General features: G+C 38.3%; 1 protein-coding gene across 3 annotated transcripts in view; it reads right to left on the bottom strand.

Annotated features, from left to right (window-relative positions):
- Window positions 1-23,771, bottom strand: part of NEK10 (NIMA-related kinase 10) — a 259,204-nt gene that overhangs the window by 227,805 nt on the left and 7,628 nt on the right. For 2 of the 3 annotated variants that reach the window (XM_011956225.1, XM_011956227.1), the window contains exons 3-6: window positions 12,630-12,740; window positions 12,285-12,345; window positions 5,911-6,041; window positions 4,094-4,192 (exon numbers count right to left, since the gene is read on the bottom strand). In XM_011956225.1, coding sequence (XP_011811615.1) covers window positions 4,094-4,192; window positions 5,911-6,041; window positions 12,285-12,345; window positions 12,630-12,703 — 365 coding nt within the window. In that variant the 5' untranslated portion in view covers window positions 12,704-12,740. Of the gene's footprint in view, window positions 1-4,093; window positions 4,193-5,910; window positions 6,042-12,284; window positions 12,346-12,629; window positions 12,741-16,587; window positions 16,722-23,771 lie in introns of all 3 variants that reach the window. The other variant, XM_011956226.1, reaches the window with a different exon arrangement.

Raw genomic sequence — 23,771 nt, 5'->3', positions numbered from 1 at the left:
GATGTGGCACATATACACCATGGAATACTATGCAGCCATAAAAAAGAATGAGTTCATGTCCTTTGCAGAGAACGTGGATGAAGCTGGAAGCCATCATTCTCAGCAAACTAACACAGGAACAGAAAAACAAACACCGCATGTTCTCACTCATACGTGGAAGTTGAACAATGAGAACACACGGACACAGGGAGGGGAACATCACCCACTGGGGCCTATTGGGGGGTGGGTGGCAAAAGGAGGGAGAGCATTAGGACAAACACCTAATGCATGTGGGGCTTAAATCCTAGACGACAGGTGGATAGGTACAGCAAACCACTATGGCACATGTATACCTATGTAACAAACCTGCACTTTCTGAACATGTATCCCAGAACTTAAAGTAAAATAAAATAAAATAAGGGGGCAAAGGACATGAATTGACAACTCTCAAAAGAAGACATACAAATAGCCAACAAGTACATGAAAAAAAGTTCAACATCACTAATCATCAGAGAAATGCAAATCAAAATTACAATGAGATATCATCTTACCCCAGTTAGAATAGCTATGATTAAAAGACAAAAAACTAACAGATGAGGAGGTGGAGAAGAGGGAACTCATACACTGTTTGTGAGAATGCAAATTAGTACAACTGCTGTGGAGAACCTTATGACGATTTCTCAAAAAAATAAAAATAGAACCATATGATCCAGCAGTTCTGCTACTGGGTATCTATCCAAAGAAAAAGAAATCAGTATAACAAAGGGACACTTGCATTCATGTGTTTATTGCAGCACTGTTCACAAAAGCAAAGATACGGAATCAACCTTAGTGTCCACCAACAAACAAATGAATTTTTTAAATGTAGTATACACACAAAATGAAACATTATTTGGCCATAAAAAAGAGAAAAAAATCACATCATTTATAGCAACATGGATGGAACTGGAAGGCATTATGTTAAGTGAAATAACCCAGGCATAGAAAGACAAATATTGTGTGCTCTCACTCATATATGGGAGCTTTAAAAAAAGTCACTCTCATAAAGATAGAGAGTAGAATAATAGATACCAGAGTCCACGAAGGGTGGGTGAGTGCAAGGGGGGATAAAGAGGTAGGTTAACGGGTACAAATGTATTGTTAAATGAAAGGTATGAGTTCCATCATTTGACAGCAGAGTAGCGTGACTATAATTAACAACAACGTATTGTCTATTTCAAAGTAGCTAGAAGAGAGTTCTCAACACATAGAAATGACAAATCCTCAACATGATGGGCACCTCAATACCCTGACTCGATTATTACACATTCTATGTATGTAACAAAATACCACATGTACCCCATAAATATGTAAAATATTATATAGCAGTATATTATAAATAAATACTATTATACAAGGATTTTTTTAAAAAGATTAGTTACCATTATGTAACTAGGAGTAACCCCAGGCTCAGGGATGATACTTTCCCTTGTCCTTTGAGATTTACTGTGAGGTATTTGCAGTGTTACCTTATCTGACTCTGGATTAACAAGTCTTTTCCAGTTTCAGATGCCATCTGGCAATTTCATTCTGAGAATGGGGGAGTAATCACAAATCAATCTTAGGAAAAGAACACAGAAAGGAGGTGTCCACAAGTGTGATTTAGGGAAAGGCTAGAGTTGGGGTGAGTAAAATACAAGAGCAACATTATCACCAATTGGTAGGCATTGAGAAGTGAGTTGAAAGGGGTCACACTTCACAAATGAGACTAAATTCCCAGTAAGTCATATTTTTCAGGGCAAAATTGAGTAGCATAATATGTTGAATGTCTTATCTACAGTCTTATCTACAACCATAATTGGACCAAGGACCCAAATTCCCACCCACCCCCAATCTCATGCAGCCTTTAGTTAGTTATGTTAATACAAATTGTATATATTTAGTACATTTTCCTTTATTGGGTAATTGTCTTGCTGATCAGAGTAGAATTTGAGTTCCCAGGGAGAAAAGGACCATATGTCCTGTTAATTTTTTAAATTTCATCCCTCTTCACCACTTACTTAATCCCTTCCTTGCATACAGTAGATGCTTACCAGTTTGTTTATCAAACTGAATCTAAACCTTCAACCCAACACTAAATCTGATGTTTGCAAACAAAGGGGATAACAAGCCATATCAGAAAAGGTCCTGAGGTGTAATTCTTCTATAAGTCTAAAGTTAGGGGGGAAGGAAAAAAAGGACGGATGATCCCGGCTATTTTAGCAAGGTTATATGGGGTGAGGCACAATGGAAAACCTTTATATTTAAGCCATCTTTTACCCAATGCTTTTAGAATAGAACTGAACATAACAAGCTGTCAGCAGCCACAGGATGACATTAAAGGACGCCCTTGATGTTCGACATTCCTAAATTCCATCTCGTACTATGAAAGCAAAGAGATCTACAATTATCTCTTCCTAGTTTGAAGACTTCCAGGGACTGCTCATGTTACCAGCCAGTAACTTCATACAGCCTAAGATGCCCCTTCAATTACTAAGAATTTTAAAACACCCTGAAAAGAGATCTCTCAACTTTAGAATTGTTGAGATATTTTTCAATTAGTTGATGCCAACCAGTGCCTAGTTATTTTCCCTAACAATTTCTGCATCTAGTGCCTTCCCCCAAAGTATTCACCCAATAAATAGTCTACTGGGCATCCCTTGAAGAGTCCATGTGAGCTGGCTTAAAAAAAAAAAAAAAAAAAGAACTTTATTTCCTAATACCGTTTTATGCATAATGATTCTGCTACTACCATTGTTTCACTCCATTCAATCTAAGCAAAAAACAGTTGAAATATATAGATATATAACTTCAGGTTATTTGCAGTGTTCATTAATCTTTGAACAACCTTTGAGTGTGTAATCGAGAACTGAACAGTGACCCAATTACATAACCTTGGTAAAGATTTTAGGCTTCTTGTATCATCCGAGCCAGTCTAATAATCCTCCGCTTAAATTAAGTACAAAGACGTGACAGATGCAGTCTCAATTCTGTATTGTTTTAAAGAAAACTAATGTATTGGACAGTCATTTAAGTCCAATACTTAAATACATAATGCTAAATGACCCCATCCAAAAGATGGAGACATGAGGCCATCAATTAAGCATGTATCGAGTAGCTGACTCGTTATGGAGGACCCATGAGAATGCTGTTCTACTTAAAATAAGCTATTGCTTTGGGCCAAGTCAGTTTTATTTTGATCAAGGTATTAAATTATTAATACTCCTATTTTTATTTTTCACAATAGAAATAATGTTTTTCCATTTTCACTGGGATGGAATTCACATATCTCAATCAAGTCACAAAGTGACAAGGAAGACTTAAGATTCTTTATAGGCATTTTTCAGCTGATGCATGTGGGAAGAGTATGGGCCTCCTGAAAAGAGCAAAAGACAGGAGGACCCTATCATGACAGACTGTTAGGAGCCTCCTTCGCATCTGGCAGCAGCATACCCAGTTTTTCTATGAAGCAGCTCAGAATGGACAGAAAATTCAGACCTGACTGCAATCCAGCAACAATCAATGGCTCCCTGAAAACCCCTGATATTTGAGAGAGAGAATTGAGAGGACTTGTTAACTAATCCTTTCTCTACAGTCCCAGCACTGCACCCGTGTTAACAAGGCAAAGAAAGGAATGTTCGATTTGGTCCTGAGAAGAAACATCTTTATGAGGCTGTGGCTGGTTGTTACAGACTCATGCTTTCTTTTCTCAAGGTCAAGGCTTGTGCAGTCCATTTAATCGGTCATTAAAGCACTGCAAACTGCACCAAGAGAATGTTGTCCGTGGTGTTGTCCAGTGTCTCTTTCATAAGGTCCCACAAAATAAACTCCTCCTTCAGTATCCAAACTCAAAGAAAATAAAGAAAACATAACTTGAGTGTTTTCCCATTTTTCTGTATCTGTCATCAAATTCAGCTAAATTCAGCACCCCATCAGTGATTTTAATAAGATCATCTGTAATGCCTACTCATTTGCCTCCTTCTCTTCTTTAATGACATGTTCAATCCTGGAAGATGTTTCAAATTGTGTTCTAGAGACAAGATAGATGACGTATGCCACTCTTGAGTAAAAGCCTGTTTTCCAGAAACAATCTTACCTGCATATGAGTCTATTTTTCACCAAGGCGGTAAAGATCTCCTGAAATAGTTTATGCTGAGGATGTTTGCTGAAATTTCTCTCATTCTTGTAGTTTATACTGAGACGAAACAAACAGAAAAGGATTTTGTTATAGAGATCAGGCTGTCTCAAAGTTGCCAATGCAGACAAAGATCATCTATATTCAGGTAATGTTTTTATTATTACTAACCAGTATACTAATAAGGATTCAGGCAAATATTGAAGGAGACTTGCATTTAACATGTAGCTAAAAGCAACTATCAACTGTTAGAATAGGAACTTGAAATTCAATTATAAGGTTAAAAATAAAATATAATCAAGCATATGTATTTCCTTTACCATATCCATTAAATTATTCCCTATAAACACTAACAGCTAAAATTGGTTGGAGGAAGAAAAGGGTAAATGGAGAGAAAGAATGATTGGGGCACATTATTTAGACAGCTGTGTAACAGGAAGAGAAGAATTCCCTCTCCACTTTTCCACATACCCTGGATCCCACTGGCTGATCTCACTATCAACACCAGTGGTCATCATTTATAATTCCTTCTAGATAAGAAGGGTTTATTAAACACAGTTTATACACCTTCAGCCATGTTGACTGTCACTGTTGATTGTTTATATGGTTTTTGTGTGTGTGTTTAACAAAATTCTGAGATATTCCATCTTCAGCTTCTTTTTGCTGATCTTATAGCTCACCAAAGAGGTTAAAAATACCTCCAAAACATTCTATTTTAAAACTGGAAAAGGATAAGGGATAATAAACAAAATGGTCACATTGCTACCAAATACACGATATGATATTTTTGCATGTAATTAAATAAAACTAATTTTAAGATCTAGGACAAATAAGCTGGAATTCCATGAACATACAACCTCAAAGGAAATGAGTATAACCTTATGTTGCCATGTGTAATGTTCTGCCTTCTGTCTTTCAGATGCCATTGGACAGCATGTCCCCATCCTAGTCACCTGAGGGCTGTAATGGTTTCTTAGTACACGGGCACTGGTACTCACCATATGACAACTTTTTAATTAGTTAAGTGCTCCTCACTAAAAATATGTTTTTAAAATATGAACCCATGAAATGTCATGTAACTTTCCCATACTATTAAATTCATTGTCATAAGATGACAGGGAAACAAAAACAAAATCTAGGCCAAACAAACAAATGATCCTTCTAGAATATTCATATTGATATTTCATGCCGCTCACTATTTACATGGTACTTAGTGCCAAATGACCCAAGCACACTGTAAAACTGAGAGAACCAGCTCCCGAGAGGGGAGTGGCCCACAAGAATGTGGAGCTTTGCAGGGGTCTGCATGGCAACAGAGATGAACATTACCTGACACTTTCAGTGTTAGAGGTGTGCCGCAACCCCTTCAACTGAAAACCTCAGTTGTTTTGACAACCACATACTTTAACCACCACATCTGTTCACAGCAACGGCTCCTTTTATGCCATCTCATTACTGGCAAGATCTAGACAGACAAAGATTGGGATAAGCCTAACCAGGTCAATAATCTGGAACCACTTCCTCATTGAGCAATGCCAAACGCATGTCAGCATAGTGTCCTAAATCTCCCAGGTCAGTTCCACCTGTACCCATTAAACCTGTTATTTACATATTATTTCTGGGAATGGTTTAAGCACTAACTAAAAATATTAAATTAAGAATCTCTATGGTAACTACTAAAGCGGGTTTTTCATTTTAGCTCCTGGGATAAACCTAAATAAAACTGTGAGCTAAGTAGAGTAAGTTGTTGAAGACGAAGGAGATGCTGGATTTCTTACCTAAAATTTTCAAGTTCAACAGCTTCTGTGGACTCATGCCACTGACCCCGAGCTCTGTGTCCACCCGCCCTGATGGCGGGCTCAGACTTCGTCATGCTATTTTGGGCACTATTGAAGTTAATGGCTGGAAGCTACAGAAATAGAAGCATAGAGTACATGAGGATCACAATTCAACACGGGATAAAGAAAGTAACAAAATATAGGGAGGATGAGGAGAATGAGTTTTTTTCCAGGCCAATAATTAAGATAACAACCCTTTCAAATGTAATGGTTTTCCAAGATTCAAATCAAGTATCTTTGACTTGAACATCTACCTTACACTGTTTTATTTTTCTTCAAAGCTTGTAACACCACTTATCATATCTGACAGTTATTTATGTACTTTTAGTCTCCCTTGATTGTAACGTCACCTCAATACAAGCAGTAACTTGCCTGTTTTTGTTCAGTGCTATTACCCCAGCACCTAAAACAGATATGGGTCTGGGGTGACACCTGGGCATCAGGAGGTTTTGAAGTTTCTCATGTGATTCAAACGTGCAAGCTGACTAGACAGCTCCTGGATCCAGGTAGAACACTCTGATATAGAGCAGAGTGCCCAAATTGAGAATGAGTCATCATACATTCATTCATTCTTCAATATTTACCAGGTGTACACACTATTTTCCTGGTGTTAGGGATATAACAATAAAGAAGATTCTATCACTTTTAATCAGTCTGAACATCCTGATTACTCAATCATATTTATAAAATACATTAAAATATATTATCAAATTTACCATAAGTAAAAATTTAACTACAACATCTTGACTATGCTTCCACTTGCAATAATAAATTGTCAGGTTATCAGTATTCAAACAGTTTCACTTACCAATATTTGTCTATAATTCAGATAACCCTGAGATTTGTTTCTGATACCACAATAAAGTTGAGCACGGTATAGACAAATATCCTGTTTTTTCCAAAGTACAAATGAAGGACGTTCTATAATTAGCTAAATTATTACAGATGAGGTATGCAGAGTATAACATAACAAAAAAATCATTTTTCAGTAAATTATTCCATATATATTCCATGTATTACCAAACAAAGTTATAATATGTTGCACTTGTTGTCTTATTTCATTGAAGTATTTAATGTAAATCAGTATGAAGACATCATTTCCGGCCAGACGTAGTGGCTCACACCTGTAATCCCAGCACTTTGGGAGTCCGAGGTGAGTGGATCACCAAGGTCAGGAGTTCAAGACCAGCCTGACCGACATGGAGAAACCCTGCCTCTACTAAAAATACTAAATCACCAGGGTATGGTGGCACATGCCTGTAATCCCAGCTACTCGAGAGACTGAGGCAGGAGAATCACTTGAACCCAGGAGGCAGAAGTTGCAATGAGCCAAGATCGCGCCATTGCACTCCAGCCTGGGCAACAAGAGTGAAACTCTGTCTCAAAAAATAAAAGCAAAAAAAAATCATTTCTTTATTCAAAGTGAATATGCCTGACTTTTTATAAGGTCAGCTTACAGAAAAATGGATTACAATAAAGACATTGTTTAATAGTTAACAAAACTAAAATCCTTTTTTATCATATGCCAGCCACAGTCAAATTTTCAAAGTGTTAATAATAAATCTTCCATCCTATAAAACTGCTTTTCTATCTCTATTCAGTCAGCCAATCTACAACCACCAAAAGACAATAGGCTGAGCCAGCAATGCTTAGTGGTTAAGAGAACAAATTCCCTGGCCAGATTCTATGAGTTTAAATCTCCCATTAACTATAATCTTAGAAAATTTACTCAATCTCTCTGTGCATCAGTTTCTGTATCATTAAAATGGAAATAATAATAGTATATAACTCAAGAGTTATAAAAATTGCATGAGTAATTATAAATAGTAATTTATAAAACACTTGCTATGTGTCAAGCATAGTTCTAATTGCTTTGTACATACTCTTTTAATCCTCATAATTATTCCTATTAAACAGATGAATTTTGCTAAATGAATAAAATTTGTCATTACAAATTAGGTGATTTCTGAATATGAACTATTAATCCAAATGATATCTAACATGAAGCAACAGCACAAGCAAATTTTCCCATGTTATACCCAAAATATCATGATACACAGCAAAAAAGGAGCAGGTTTTCCACACCCAAGAGATTCTAAACCCCCTTACCATTAGCACAACTCCTAGAAAAGTTTGAAAGAGACAAATTAGCCAGCACAGAGAAAGCAAGCCCAGGTGACTCCAAGGGAGGAGTGGAAAGCTGCCGCAGCTTGCCGCCATTCCCTTTGCAGCAGAGCAGGCGGCCTGTATCAGAAATCAACTCATGGAGAACGAGTGGAGAGATGGATTTGGCATCAATAGTTGCAAAGACCAGGAACTTAATAGTAGGCACCTTGAAGCAAGTAGCACTTCATATGAAAGAAATATACATTCAGAATCCAGTTCAAAACCCAGAGCCTTTTCTCTTGGGACCCCAATTTGTCTATCTTCTGTGTGTCTGATCTTTCCACACCTGGGCATCTGCAGCCTGTTACTCCTGAGCTTGGGTCAGGGCGTGACTTAACCTCCTGGCAAGCACTTGCCCAAGCCTTCCTGGATAGAGCTGTTCACTCCTTTCCTGGTGGCAATACCATGCTTACCTCTCTTTCAAAACATCTCGGGCTCGTATAATGTATAGCTTACACAACATCCTTTCCCCTTGAATTTGGCCACCCTGAGGGCAGCATCACATCGATTAATCTTTGTGTTCTTAGCACTTCTCACAGAGCTGGGCATATTGTAGGTATTCAAATGTGAAGCTATGGAACGAATGCTCACTTTGTTCCCAGTCTCTTCGCCAAACTAATTCATCTGCTAAACCACCTCCAAATAAGTTCATCCATTAATTCAGTGTATGTATTGCAGACACATCATATACCAGACGTTATGTGAGACACCGTATATACAGTAAGCAGAACAGTCATGGCCCCTGTCTTCAAGCTTACAGTCCCATGGGTCATGGGAGGGGGTTGCAGTCCATGAACCAGAATGTCAAGAATGTCGTGTCACTTCTGCTTGCAAACTTCAACGTTCTCTGTTGCTTATGGAATCAAGTCCAAAATTCACAGATAGGCTTTCAGACATTGCACAGTGTCTTCCAGCTTTATTTATCCAATAGAAATATCTAGTCACCCTTTCACTTAAATGCTTGTCATTTTCCTTCCTTCGGATATTTGATTATTTTACTCACTTAACCTAGAATGCCCTTTTCATCAATTCCACCGATGGAAAAACCAGCCTATTTTTTAAGAACCACTTCCTTCCCTGTCATTCAAGCTAAAATTAGCTTCCTATTCCTCAAAAGCTATATCCTCGCTGCACGCACCATTCAACCAGGATGGTGTCTTGCCTTATACCATAATTATCTGTTCCTACTCCCGCTCTCTCAAAACATAACCACCACCACCATGCTGTATACATTTTCTTTCTACAGCATCTATTGAAATCTCCTTCATTTCAAGATAATTAATAAGCCCATAACATATTAATTTTTTTCTTTATTCCATCTTTTTTTTTAAATTGCAAATAAATTCCATAGCTTCCTATGGCTCTAAATCTGGAGGAAGAAAAGAATCTGAATTCCAGATCTCAGCAGGTTGCTTCAAGATTTGTGAAAACCTCTGGTGACATCTCCAATCAGCGTTGTAGTTTCACTTTGCCTCAGTAATCCTGGGGCAGTTCTTTTTCTTGAGTTATTGGGTTTTCCTGGATTATGATTATTCTAACCCTGCTTTTCTTGAAGGAGGCCTTTCTGCCTCTGTGTGTCTCTGTCTCCAGTTCTGTCACATTATGAGACTGTCCCAGAGATATGCAGAGATACACGGAGTGTAGGTCAGGACAAAGAACAAAAGTAGAACACTGGAACACAATGGGCCAATGGTGGAAGCAGCCTGGCTCGTTAGAGATTCAGAGGACGGGCATTCAGTTCTCTGCACTCTCTACCCACAAGGTAGATTTCCTCTGTAACTTGAATTTGGCCAGCCTGGTTCATTTGCAAAAAACAGGCCACAACTTGTTAGGGCAGAAATGCAGCTGAGTGGGCCTTAATCACAGGTTTCACTTTTCAAATTGAGTACTGAAAATCTCAGAGCCAAATATGTTGCCCACGTGTATATTTTGTTGAGCATTTCTGCTTGACCCCAACTCTACTTTGCTCCCAACCCTTGTTTTTCTCTTATTTTGTGCCCTGGTTTTAATGTATGACAACCTATCATACTTTCTGTCTCTTTATAAGCTCCTAATGACTCCTTCTGGAATAAGCAAAGTATAAATAACTATAACTTGAGTTATTTTCTCCAGTGTCTTCCCTCTCCTATAACTGCCTCCACGTATTTTACCAAAAGGAGAACAGGGTAACATTTCTTATTTCAAAATTACAAATCAATGAAACTTTTATAAACACAATTAGGCATTAATTTTGTAAACCTAAGGACCTTCATTTAATTGACAGTGTTTTTATTTTTTTAGCACCATCTACTTTCTGAATAACTCAAGTATTACAAACATACATTTTTGTACATGTGAAAGATTTTACAAAAATATATGCCATGTAAAGTTGTACCACAACAGATTGCAAATTTGAAAATTGGCTAAAGGGGGAAAAAAAATCACTAAATTAAGCCTGCCAGGTGTTATCAAGCAAGCAGTGTTGAAAGGGCATACAAGAGATCTAGGCAGCATAAACTTCAAAGTTGAAAAATTAGAGCCAGAAAAAACACATTGGTTTTTGTTTATGTTTTTGTTTGCCCTGGTCAGGAGGTTATACATACTCATGTTGTGACCAAATTCCCAAGTCACAATTCAATTTAGCAAAATCTGGCCAAGAACTCATCATATAGAGTGAATGAGAGGCAAAAGTCAAAGTTGCTGGCATTAGGACATACATGATCTGTCAGGAAATAAGACATGTAAACAAGAGTTTCCAAAGCACAGGAGGAAATAATGCTATAGCATTAAAAGAAGGAGCCCTGGGAAGACAGAGATCACCTCTAGAATGGAAGCTATAAGGAGGTAGTATCATTAGAGTTGGGTCTTGGAAATGGGTGAGATTTTATAAGAAAGAAATTTAGGAGAAGGAAATAGTAAAAGCAAAAAGTAGAAGTCTTTGATATTATGTTTACATCACAGGACGTACAGTGGGAAAGAATGGGCACGACACTCAAAACTGTATGCCTAGCCATCTTGCTTGCCTCTTTTAAGAAAGGACGGACTTAATTTTGCAAGTCATTTAACAGGTATCTCAGTAGTTAGAAGCATACACAGCAAAGATGGGGTATCTGGGTTCAGAACTAGACTTCACCAATTACGAGGCTGTATGACCTTGGGAAAGTCACTTGATTTCTTCGTGCCTGTTTCCTCATCTCTAAAAATGGGAGTTGTAATTATTAAGCAGGGTAATGCAGGTAAAGCAGTGGGCACATAGAAAGTGTTCCCTAAATATAAACTATCATTATTTGGCTTTTATATGCCATCAAATCATTTTCCAGTATAAACAGATAAAAATGCTGTATTTCTCATGTAAATGTGGTCGATATAACTAAAATCATCAGGGTTGGATTACCAAACACATGAGCTCTTAAACAAATTTACTTAAGCAAGAACAATGTAGACTTTAGAGCCAAACTACAAGGACTCAGGTCCCATCCCTGCCATTTATGAGTTAAGGTACTAAATAAGTGTCTGCTATTTTCATTATTATTAGCATTGCTATGTTGTTCCCCAAGCCTCCCTGGATGGCCTCTAATCTCATGATTTTCCAAAGTCTCACAGGTGCAAAACCAAAATGAAAAGTTTGGGGACAAATTCAAGCAGAAGTACCACTTTTTCTCTAATAAAAACATCACAATGGTACTATAAAAATAGCCAAAATTCACTCCTTGCCCCTCTTTTTGGTGAGGTACATTGTGCAGCAAGCCTCAAGAATGGTACTGTAGCAAGGGGGCAGGATTGGGAAGAGTGAGGGGGGAGGAGGAGAAAAATGAGGTAGAAAGTGCTTCGAAAAAAACAGTTTCCCTAAAGCTTGGAAAGCCAAATGTTGGCCATTCAGTAAAAGAGTATGCGGTCTGTTTACAGAACGAAGAGGAAAGGGTTTGCTAAGTAGGACACAGGGTGACAAGCATGGGCTAAAGCAGGGCCTGGCCTGAGAGAAGAATGTGGATGCCAAGTCTTGGCAGAGCCTGAATCAGGTGTCAGAGAAACAGCTAGATGAAGAAAGAGCAAAAATGTGAATGAGCAAAGAAAAGCAGACATATTGCTCATAGAGATGTTAAATGGAGTCCTTTGGAAACATATGAGTTTTCTTTTATTACCACATGAACCTTCTTTGTAAACACTACCTGTTGTTTGCTTGATTGGACGTTTAAAAGGCACCGAAGTCTTTTGAGATCTGAATAGTCCCTAGGAGAAAGAATAACAAAATGTGAACCCACAGGAGGCTCCAGGTGAACAAGATCGTGTTACTCACTGATGGCATTGCCACTTGGAGGCCTGCTTTTATCAACTGGAACGTATACACACACTAAACATTTTCTTTAGAATGCTAGAAATGACCAAACGTTTCAGTAAACACTATAACTGAATAGTAGTTGTCAAGAGTCTTCTCTATTTCTCAAAAAGCCATTAAATCTGTTCAGTAATCACTGCCTGAGTTAATAATTAGCAAACGCTCAGTAGGGAGTTACCTGGTGGTGATTTCTTGCTGCTTTTTATCAGTTGATTTTTCTGTGGTCTTCACCTTTTTGTCTTGATCAGGCATTGTAAAACATCAATGCCCCAGAATTAACATCGCATTCCTTTCAAATTAAACCAGAGGGAAAATTTTAGTTGGGTTGTGTGCACCAAAATTTTCTCAGTTAATACAGACAAAACCCACTTATAACATCTATTTAAACATGGAAAACCTAGATTCAGTTCTAATACAATAATAAATATGTTAATATGAATACCATTTACTATTTATCATTCAAAGGACATTGGGAACATTTAGGGCATGTTTTACCCTCACTCAGAAGATAAGTATGGGTATGTCAATAGACAAAGAACAATTGGTTTGCTTTTATTTTTCTTAATCAATTTCTAATGCAATTATTTTAGTTTTCAGAATAGAAAGTTGAAGATGCCTATATTTTCAATTACATAACAAATACAAAATTAAGTGTGTACTATGGGTTTAATTTGACTGGATGTAAAATTTTCCAACTAGGCTTCAATGCCACAGTTTGACTTCAATGTGTTGTTCAGGCATGAAAAAGTATGCGTTATTGTCTTATAATAGCACGCTTCAATGTATTGTGAAATCTATGGTCAAAATCCAAGTGTTTCGGAAGTATTTAGAGGCAAAAGGAATGTACCAATGGGCATTTCACTTCCACTGAATCTAGTGAAATTTAATTTTGTGAAATGCTCAAACACAGTTTAAGGATTTGAAAATGATTTTCCCAATATATTTGTCATATTTTTGACAAATCATTGGGCTACAATTAAGAGCCAGAGACCAAGTCTCTCAGCACAGGAGCACAACAATAAAAGGTCCAATATTAACACTTTAGGATTGCACCTAGGATATAACACCACCTCTTTCATTCAACAAATATTTATTGACTCTTTTCTATGCCCACTCTCAGATTGAAAACTGCTAAAAGGTTAAGGAAGCTATTCCAGGTATGTGTTTCCACCACAAGCAAAAAAACAAACAAAAACCCACTCACAAACTTTGAAACATGTTTGTGAGGTGTTCAGGTAGAGATTTAGCATCTATTTTTACTCTAGAAGAAAGGAAGAGAAGGGAGAAGGGAGAGAAGGGGAGGTAAAAAGAATGGAGGATCTTAGTGTTTAAAAGCAAAAGACCCAAGTGTTTTTAATATGCAAATACAAAAATGTCCCATAAGTTCTAAAATAAATGGAAATTCATTCAAAATAAATAGAATCTAACTTTACTCTTCCCTCAAAGACAAAAGAAAAACTCTACATAGCCACATTGTCCTGCTGTTGGCTTCAAATTCCTGCTCAAACTATAGCTACAGACTATTTTAGAAGCGAAAATCGAAGCCACAATGACAAGCATGGGAGAGCCTATAGAAAAGCTCACAGGCTGCTTCTGCTAGAATGGGATCGCATTTATCACTATCAAACTCGCTAAACACCCTGTCTTACTCTCTTGCTTAATTTCCGTAATTGTATTGACCAAGTGTGTGAACAGGAAATAATGATCTAATCGTTATATCTGTTTGAGATCAGCATGTACTCTATGAGCTGGAAGGCTGAATATAGATGACTCTTTGGAAACGTTTCACTTAATTAAACAGTAAACAAATTCACCAGTATCAGCAAAAAACAGACAATTGCCTTTAGGATAAAAAACAAAATCCTTTCCATTTAACAGCTGCTCAAACGGAGATATTCTGAAAAAAAAAAGCTTTGAGAAGTCGGGAATGCTTTAAAATGTTTAACCTAATCCCATTTTAAATTAACAAAAATGATTACATTATACTAATGTCTATACTATAATACAACATGGGAGATGGGGGAAGGAAGGGCAGTTCATATGTTAAGTCAAGTTGCCCAAAGGCAGACAATGTATTAAGAAAGCATTCCCAATAGAGGTCAGGCAAGGGTGCTAACGCAAAAGCTCTCTGGAGGGTAGCTTCAGTCTAAGTCCATGGAGGAATGCTGCAGTGTAGATTAGTACTCAGAGTTGTCTAAACTGAGAGAAGTGAAAGCCTGGCTCTCATATTCCTGTAGCCTTCAGTCATAACTCCCCAGGCACTTCTCTCTTGTGGTAGTGACTCCAAGTCACTTAGAGGCAGTCCTCTAAAAAAGACATGGAGAATCTAGCTGTTAAAGCAGAACACTGACACCGATGCCAGGATACACAGCCCCAAGGAATGGGGGAGGCTTTGGGCAGAGTGCCCACATATATCTACACAATCACCGACTCCATGTGGAAGAGCTGTGGATAATGAAGGTAAAGTATCTTTGCTATGGATACAAACGAAGCAGCGCCTACTGCATTAGTTTCTAACTACTGAGTTGAATTTCCCTCTTTCTTTGCTTGACCTCGCCAGATGTTGGTATGATCTCGTATCCTAGCAGCTCAGTCCTTGGTCCTCTTCCCTTCTCTATCTGCCCCCTCTCCCAAGAATCTCTTGCAGTCCCATGGTTTTACATACCATCAGCAATTATAAATTTATATGTTCAGCCCTAACCCCATTCTGACCTCCTAAATTCACAAAGTCACCATATGGATGCCTAATGAGCATCCCAAATTTCACATACCCTAAACAGAACTCTTGACCCCCAGCCCCAGTACCAAATGCCCCTAGTGCTCCCCATCTTGGTACCTGGTACCACACTGGTGCTCTAGACAAAAGTTCAGGGGACATTCTTGGCTCCTCTCTTTCCTCTACCTCCCATATTCAAGCCACCAGCAAAACTAGTTAGCTTTCCCTTCTTTCCACTCCTACTGCTATCACCTTACTCCAAGCCACCATCTTCTCTGCCTGGATGACTGCCACAACCCCCTCAACAGTCTCTCTGCTTCCACCCTTGCTCCTCTACATCCCCAGGGAATGCTTTAAAATGTAAATCAGACCATACCACTCTGTGGCTTACAACCTTCCTGTGGCCTGCTATTGGACTTGGCTTCCAACCATGACTTTCACTGCGCTGAGCTTGCCTCCTCCCCTCTCCCTCTTGCTTCCTCCACTTCAGCCATGTTGGCTTTCTAGAGAGAAACATGAACCCAAAAACATGCCAACTGCTATGGATGAATGTCTATCCTCTCCAAAATTCATGTTGAAATTTAATTGCCACTAAAATAGTATTAAGAGGTAAGACCTTTGAGAGATAATTGAGTCATGACTCTGTCCTCATGAGTGGGTTTAGTGCATTTTACAAAGGGCTTTCAGGACTGAGTTCTCTCTCTTTGCTCTTCTGCCATGTAAGAAAAAGTGTGACTCCCTTCCAGAGAAAGCAGTGTTCAAGGTGCCATATTGGAAGCAGGGACTGGACACTTACCAGACACCAAGCCTACTAGCACCTTGATCTTGGACTTCCCAGCCTCCAGAACTGTTCTTTATAAATTACCTAGTCTGCCAGGCATGATGGCTCACACCTGTATTCCTAACACCTTGGGAGGCTGAAGGGGGAGGATCGCTTGAAGGTCAAGAGTTTGAAACCACTCTGGACAACATACCAAGACTCCATCTCTACAAAAAACTTAAAAATAAGCCAAATGTAGTGGTGTGTACCTGTAGTGTAAGCTTCAAGAAGCTGAGGCGGGAGGATTGCTTGAGCCCAGGATGTTGAGACTGCAGTGAGCCCTCATGGTGTTACTGCATTCCAGCCCGAGCAACAGCACAAGATCCTGTCTCTTAAAAAGAAACGAATAAATAAATACCCCAGTCTGTAGTATTCTATCATAGCAACACAAAACAGACTAAGACCACTTGTACCCATGAACATGCCAACTATATTCTTGCCTTAAAGCCTTGGCACTTCCTGCCTGCTTGCTGTTCTTTTCCCATAATCTCACGCTGGCTTCTCCATATCCTTTGAGTTTCAGGTCAGATGTGTTCTCCTAAGTGGGGGCTCCTCTGATGAATCACTGCGACATATTCACCCCTACATACTTATACCTACCACAGCACTCTGTTTTCTTTCCTTCTGGAGTTCATCAACATTGGAAATCCTCTTGTCCATTTATTGATTTCCTTGAACTAGCTTATAAGCCTCCTACGGCAGGGACTGTGTCTGTTTCATCCACAAAGATGTCCCTGACACATAGAAGAGCACATTAGTGCATGACACAGTGTAAGCATGGTATAAGCCCTCAAAAAATATGTATCACAATCTGTAAGGACTGATTTATTTTGTGGGTTATTTGCTTCTAACAGTTACTTATTCTAAGGTTTAGAACCTCCTCTGATATCCCAAGTCTGGTGCTCCTTCTCGATGCCCCCAGAGCAGCCTATACTCCCCACATATGATTATTATTATTATGCGATAATCAGGAAATTCCAATATCAAATGTATAGGTTTGCTTTGGGACGTTTTGATGTTACAATTGCCTGATTACCACAGAAGGCCAGGAATTGGGCTTCCGTTATTCACCACAGAATGGCAAATGGTCGGCAAATAATATTTATTGAATGCAATGCCTAATAAATGGATGAATGGATAAAAGGATTTTTTTTTTTTTTTTTTTTGAGACGGAGTCTCACTCAATCGCCCAGGCTGGAATGCAGTGGCTGGATCTCAGCTCACTGCAAGCTCCGCCTCCCGGGTTTACGCCATTCTCCTGCCTCAGCCTCCCCAGTAAGTGGGACTACAGGCGCCTGCCACCTCGCCCGGCTAGTTTTTTGTATTTTTTTTAGTAGAGACGGGGTTTCACCCTGTTAGCCAGGATGGTCTCGATCTCCTGACTTCGTGATCCACCCGTCTCGGCCTCCCAAAGTGTTGGGATTACAGGCTTGAGCCACCGCGCCCGGCCAAAAGGATTATTTTTAAAGAAACCTGTGTCATTACTCTTTTAGGTCAACAAATCGCTCATAAAGCTCTTTGATAAATAAAATCAATTGATGAGCATTTGTGATGTTGTGATAATCCTGAGCACATTCAGGAATTATTCAGTCATTGGGGGAAACTTAAGAGTTCTATATAAGAAAATATTCATCGCTGTGCTTCGGAAACTATCTGTAACAAAGAACTCTTTTTAATTTCCAATCTTTTATGGACTGATACTTTTGGTTCAAATCCTGTTCAGTGAGACCATTCCACCGGTGATGTGCCCACGCTGTCATGGCAGTAACACACCAGTCTGAATATCACCTTAATAGCACTGGTCTGTTTATATTAAAGTCTATCTTTTTAAGTAACAAAATTGTTTTCACAGCAACTCTAGATGAATCTCTAATTGAGAACCACAGCCCGAGGTACAGAGTCTGAGGGGACTAACCCAGGAACTGACAATTCCATGACAACCAGGAGAGGGCGAGAGTGAGGCTGGGAAAGGAGAACTGTGGCCAAGTAGTTTTTAAAAGCTCAAGGTGGACTCTCCACTTAAAACCAAAGCAATCTTATTTCTCTGGGGTTCTGCATACAGCATCATTAGAGAAAAGGATTCTATTGCTAAGAATAAAAATAGAAAACCACTGATTCTCTAACACTTACTTTACCAGGGAGATTAGGCCAAAAACTTTTGCTTTTTACGAAAACTTTTGGCCTTATCTGTAAAATAAGTGTTAGAGAACTTGCTACACAAACACTTGTAACCTATATGGGTTTTTCTTCCATTCTAACGAGATGGTGGAAATTTAGTTTGTTATTTTTTTATATAGGGAGTAGTCACAGTAGTGAAAGATTATCTATAAAAACCAAAGGCCTGCTACTTTACAAACAGAAACTTTCAGTGTCTTTGCTTTTTTTGCACACTTCAGTCATGGGACTTGAATGCCATCTCAGATGGGAGAGGAGAGATCTTTCCAGACCTCAGGGGACAGCCCATGGGTTTGGTGCTTACAGCCCTAGACAAGTACAGATATAATCACAGTTATGATTCATTGTTGAATTTTTAAATCCATTTTTTAAAAGAAACGCTTACAAGTAACTTCTGTCCTCTATTGTTTGAAATTTGGGTTAATGCTAAAGAAGTCCCCAGAGATGCACCTCATTTGCTCGTGATGTCTTGGTGACTGCTGAGTAAACACATATGCCAGAGAAAGAAACACATGCCATGGCAAATTACCGAACTGACCGTAATTCATTTAAATTGTGCGATATTAACCTACTAACTAAATAACATAGGGAGTATTTGTGATATGGTTTTCAGATCTCTACCCAGAACCCATTTCTATTCCATGGTTGCCTTAGCTACGCAAAAGATCCTCAGGTGGCCTCATCTTTAGTAAATATAAAACAGAGTCATTTGAATCATTATGGTAAATCGCCCACAAATCCACAAATACCTTTTTTTTTTCCTACTAATCGCTTAGGTTGCATCTTTGTCAATACTCCATTTTATTTACATTTACTAATTTACTTTGTAAATACTCCATTTTATTTACATTTACTAATTTACTAAAAAACATTACATTTACTAATGGTTAAAAACAAAGCTTACAAAGTAATAACAGGCCAGGGAGTGAGTGGTGGCTCATGCCTGTAATCCCAGCACTTTGGGAGGCCAAGGCAGGTAGATCACCCGAGGTCAGAAGTTTGAGACCAGCCTGACCAACATGGTGAAACCCCGTCTCTGCTAAAAACACAAAAATTAGCCAGGTATGGTGGTGCACGCCTGTAGTCCCAGTTACTCAGGAGGCTGAGGGAGGAGAATCACTTGAACCCAGGAGGCAGAGGCTGCAGTGAGCTGAGATCATGCCACTGCACTCCAGCCTGGGCAACAGAGTGAGACTCTGTCTCAAAAAAACAAAAAAAACAATCAATCAATCAATCAAAAATAAAGTAATAACATGAAAATACATCAGACTAAAGTTAATTACCACTTTGGCTTGTCAGGTTTATTATTTTGAAAAAAGCACTAAAATAAACTGCAATGAACCCTACCACAAAAGGAAGTTAGAACTTCCTGTACTGACAAGAAGTCTCTATTTCTTCTGACGAATAATGATTAACCTTTCATTTTAGATGACAAGTTACAGTTCTGTCTGTTTTCAAAGCGACATATTACAATACTTTAGAGAACTTTCAGCCCCGTAACTAACTAGAAGTACAAAATGGAAAACCATTTCTCTAATTCCTTTACTGTAGATATTTTTCTAAAATTTCCTCTAATAGTGATTCTTTGAGAAAAGTAGTTAAAATAAGATAAAAATTCGCATAGAGCAGCCAGAGATAAGATAAACATGTTAAAATGCACTGGTTAAATGTTTAGTTCTCAGTTTTGATGACTGTAACATGGCGATGTCAAATGTCAACATTAAGGGAAGCTGAGTGAAGGGTATATGGGAATTCTGTGCTGTTTTTGCAGTTTTTATGTTAAGTCTAAAATTATTTCAAAATACACACTTAAAATGTATTTACAACTTCAGCAGTTTATGTAGTTAAAGTGCTTTGAGAATAAATAAATAATTTTCTTTTTGCAAAGAATATTTGCACTAAATCTCACAAATATATAGTGCTTGAACTTTTCAAATTATGTATGCTTTAGAACATTATAAATCCTCCACAGAAAATGTCAAGTTAAATTGGTCAAATTGCTGGAAAATGAACAAATACACACACATTTTCAAAATAAGGTGAGCAAAAAGTTGAGGAAATCCTGTAAGAAACATAACTTGCTAATACCCATTACAGTTTAGAAAGGACATCTGGTTCTCTAGTCTAAACTGTTGTCTTGATTTTATCCCTTATATTACATTGTTATTGTTCTTCGATGGAAACTATATGTGGAGTTAGCAGAAAAGAGACAGCTATGACAAGAATAAACCTCAGAGAACATGCAGTATCAGGGTGTCTAACGCCATCCTGGCCCAAGAACAAAATGTAAATGAAAGAAGACAGGTGTAGAGCGTGGTAGCGCTTTGGTCACACCTGAGAAGGCACCTCCTCCCAAGAGGGATTCAAAAGCACATTAAAAATGAAGCAAAACACGACAAGACATTTGCACAAGATAACAAAACAAATCTACAGGTCACCAATTGCAGACCATAATTCAGCTCCCTTCTACTAGAGGAGGAAATTAAGACCCAGAGAGGAAAAATGTGTCAAAGGCCACACAGCATCTTTAGGAGTAGAAGGAGAACAAAGCCCACTTCACCTTCAGGATCTAAATCTTCATGGAAAACTCTAAGGCAGATGGGAAAAAGAGAACTTGTTGACATTGGCCCTTAGCCAAGGGCAGAGGGTGATATAATAACAACTGATGTTTGCATAACTTCACCTCCTGGACCCTGGGGTGCTTGCAAACATCCATTCATTCATCCTGGTTCACTCATGTGAAATATGTAGGTGGTGTATTTTAATCATCATAGAGTGGTAAACAAAGACACAGTTGGTACAGAATCTCCAAGGGCAGGAGAGTGTCGCCAGCTAAGAACAAGCATTATTATCATGGCCTTGCTCCTGAGTCAGTACACTTGCCACCTTCCTTGTGCAAAAAGTCAATACTTTAAGCACTTTTTGTAAACAAGCATCTGGGGATAAAAAGAACCAAGAATTCCAATAGTATTCTAACCCTCTCCCACTTAATCCTCCAAATAGTTACTGCCCACCTGCTATGATGATGGACACTCCTTTAAGTGTTGACTTTCATTTTCCTCTGGCTAATACTGACCCAAGTTGGTCTGAGTCCTGCTCCAAAATTAACTAGAATATGTGACAACAGATAACACTACAACCTCCCTATTTTCTGATTTATTCTCTTTCCAACTCACATCTTTTATTGTAAAGGGAAATCTGCAGATATAAATGTAGACTCTATGGATCCCCTCCATTGTCACTGCATAATGGTATTTGTGGTATGCTGTGTCTGTGCCTTGTATAGCTGCTACAGCATCCGATTCTACTCATCATATAGTTTACAATGTGCCTGTGTTAGAGCAAATGAACCTGAGACTCACATATTAAGTAGTGATACTGAAAAGAGGAAAAAAGGTCCAGATGATGTGAAGGAAGAATTTATATTAACCTGTCAACAAAAATAACTAAAGTAGCACGCTAAATTTCTCTTTTCTCATTGACCCCAAATATAATAAGAGTATATTCTATTTCCTGATTTTGTGAGAAACAGAAAAGTGAGAATTATATTCATTCATTACTCCAAGAAATACTTATTGAGTCCCTAGTATATGCCAGGCACCAAGGATACAACACTGAATAAGACATGGTCCATAATGTCTTCTAATAAAATAGTTAACCAACATTGTAATAAGTGATAAAGTAAGTATAGATTCAATCCAAACCCCTAGAACTTTCACAAGTGAAGAGAAGATTGAATCAACAAATTGAGGTTCATATGTTCAGTAGTGCTGCAAAAACTAGAAGTACTTTCTGAGCTATAAAATAAAATTGAATTTCATCTAATAACATTTTATTTCAAGTGCATTTTATTATTTACCGTGCTCTGACTGTGCACAAGACCCTATTAGACACTACAAAAAAAATCTCTTTACAATCCAATGTGTGTGGGAAATCATAAATATGTAGGGTAAAACATACAAAACTGCTGATAATGTCTCTTTGTAAAAGAAGATTTTTTTTAATGGTTCAGGCAAATACAATGGATTAAATAAGAACACTAGAAATGTCAAAAAGCAGAAAAAAAAAAACGTTGGAATGAGATTATAAACTGAATGAAATCAGAGGAAAGATCATAGAAAGACTTTGTGAACTGCGAACTTGAAGAAGGTCCAGAAAGATGGGCAGGGGGTTGAACAACAGGCCTGGCCAGTGAGTACAGGGATGCAGGCAAGATCCTGAAAGTGGCTTGAGGAGACAGTGAGTAGATGAGTTGAGCTGGAGCTGAAGGATCTGGAAGAAGGCGAATATTGGGAAAAGGAGTGAGTGGCAGCCTTCAGTCTGTAAGCCAACTTACGAAACTCCTAATGGCTAAGGAGTTTGGAAGCAATGCTATTCTCCTTGGAAGTGTAAAACATCTATATGCGGATCATTCAGTTTATCATCACATTCCATTCATCTTTGGCCAACTCTTTTGGATAAAGAGGAATTGACCTGAGGTAATGTTAGAGTGTTCATGGAATTTAAAGAACTACATTAAGTAGCAGGAACACCAGAGGTAATTATATGAGGCAAGGAGAGTGCAAACATATTAGGTGGGCACAAAAGTAATTGCAGTTTTTAGAAATGGGGAAAGGATTCCCTATTTAATAAATGGTGCTGGGAAAACTGGCTAGCCATATGTCGAAAGCTGAAACTGGATCCCTTCCTTACACCTTATACAAAAATTAATTCAAGGTGGATTAGAGACTTAAATGTTAGATCTAAAATCATAAAAACCCTAGAAGAAAACCTAGGCAATACTATTTAGGACATAGGCATGAGCAAGGACTTCATGACTAAAATACCAAAAGCAATGGCAACAAAAGCCAAAATTGACAAATGGGATCTAATTAAATGAAACTACCTGCACAGCAAAAGAAACTACCATCAGAGTGAACAGGCAACCTACAGAATGGGAGAAAATTTTTGCAATCTATTCATCTGACAAAGGGCTAATATCCAGAATCTACAAAGAACTCAAACAAATTTACAAGAAAAAAACAACCTCGTCAAAAAAGTGGGCAAAGGATATGAATAGATACTTCTCAAAAGAAGACATTTATGCAGGCAATAGACACATGAAAAAATGCTCATCATCACTGGCCATCAGAGAAATGCAAATCAAAACCACAATGAAATACTATCTCACACCAGTTAGAAAGGCAATCATTAAAAAGTCAGGAAACAACAGGTGCTGGAGAGTATGTGGAGAAATAGGAACACTTTTGCACTGTTGGTAGGACTGTAAACTAGTTCAACCACTGTGGAAAACAGTATTGTGATTCCTCAAGGATCTAGAATTACAAATACCATTTGACCCAGCCATCCCATTACTGGGTATATACCCAAAGGATTATAAATCATGCTGCTGTAAAGACACATGTACATGTATGTTTATTGCAGCACTATTCACAATAGCATAGACTTGGAACCAACCCAAATGTCCATCAATCCACTGGATTAAATGTCCACTTAATTCAGTCTGTCCATCCACAGACTGGATTAAGAAAATGTGGCACATATACACCATGGAATACTATGCAGCCATAAAAAAGGATGAGTTCATGTCCTTTGTAGGGACATGGATG

The sequence above is a fragment of the Colobus angolensis genome, unplaced genomic scaffold (genome assembly GCF_000951035.1).
Source record: "Colobus angolensis palliatus isolate OR3802 unplaced genomic scaffold, Cang.pa_1.0 Scaffold411, whole genome shotgun sequence".
NCBI lineage: Eukaryota > Metazoa > Chordata > Mammalia > Primates > Cercopithecidae > Colobus > Colobus angolensis.
Note: the sequence above shows the minus strand (reverse complement) of the source record. Positions and strands in the feature narration are given on the sequence as shown.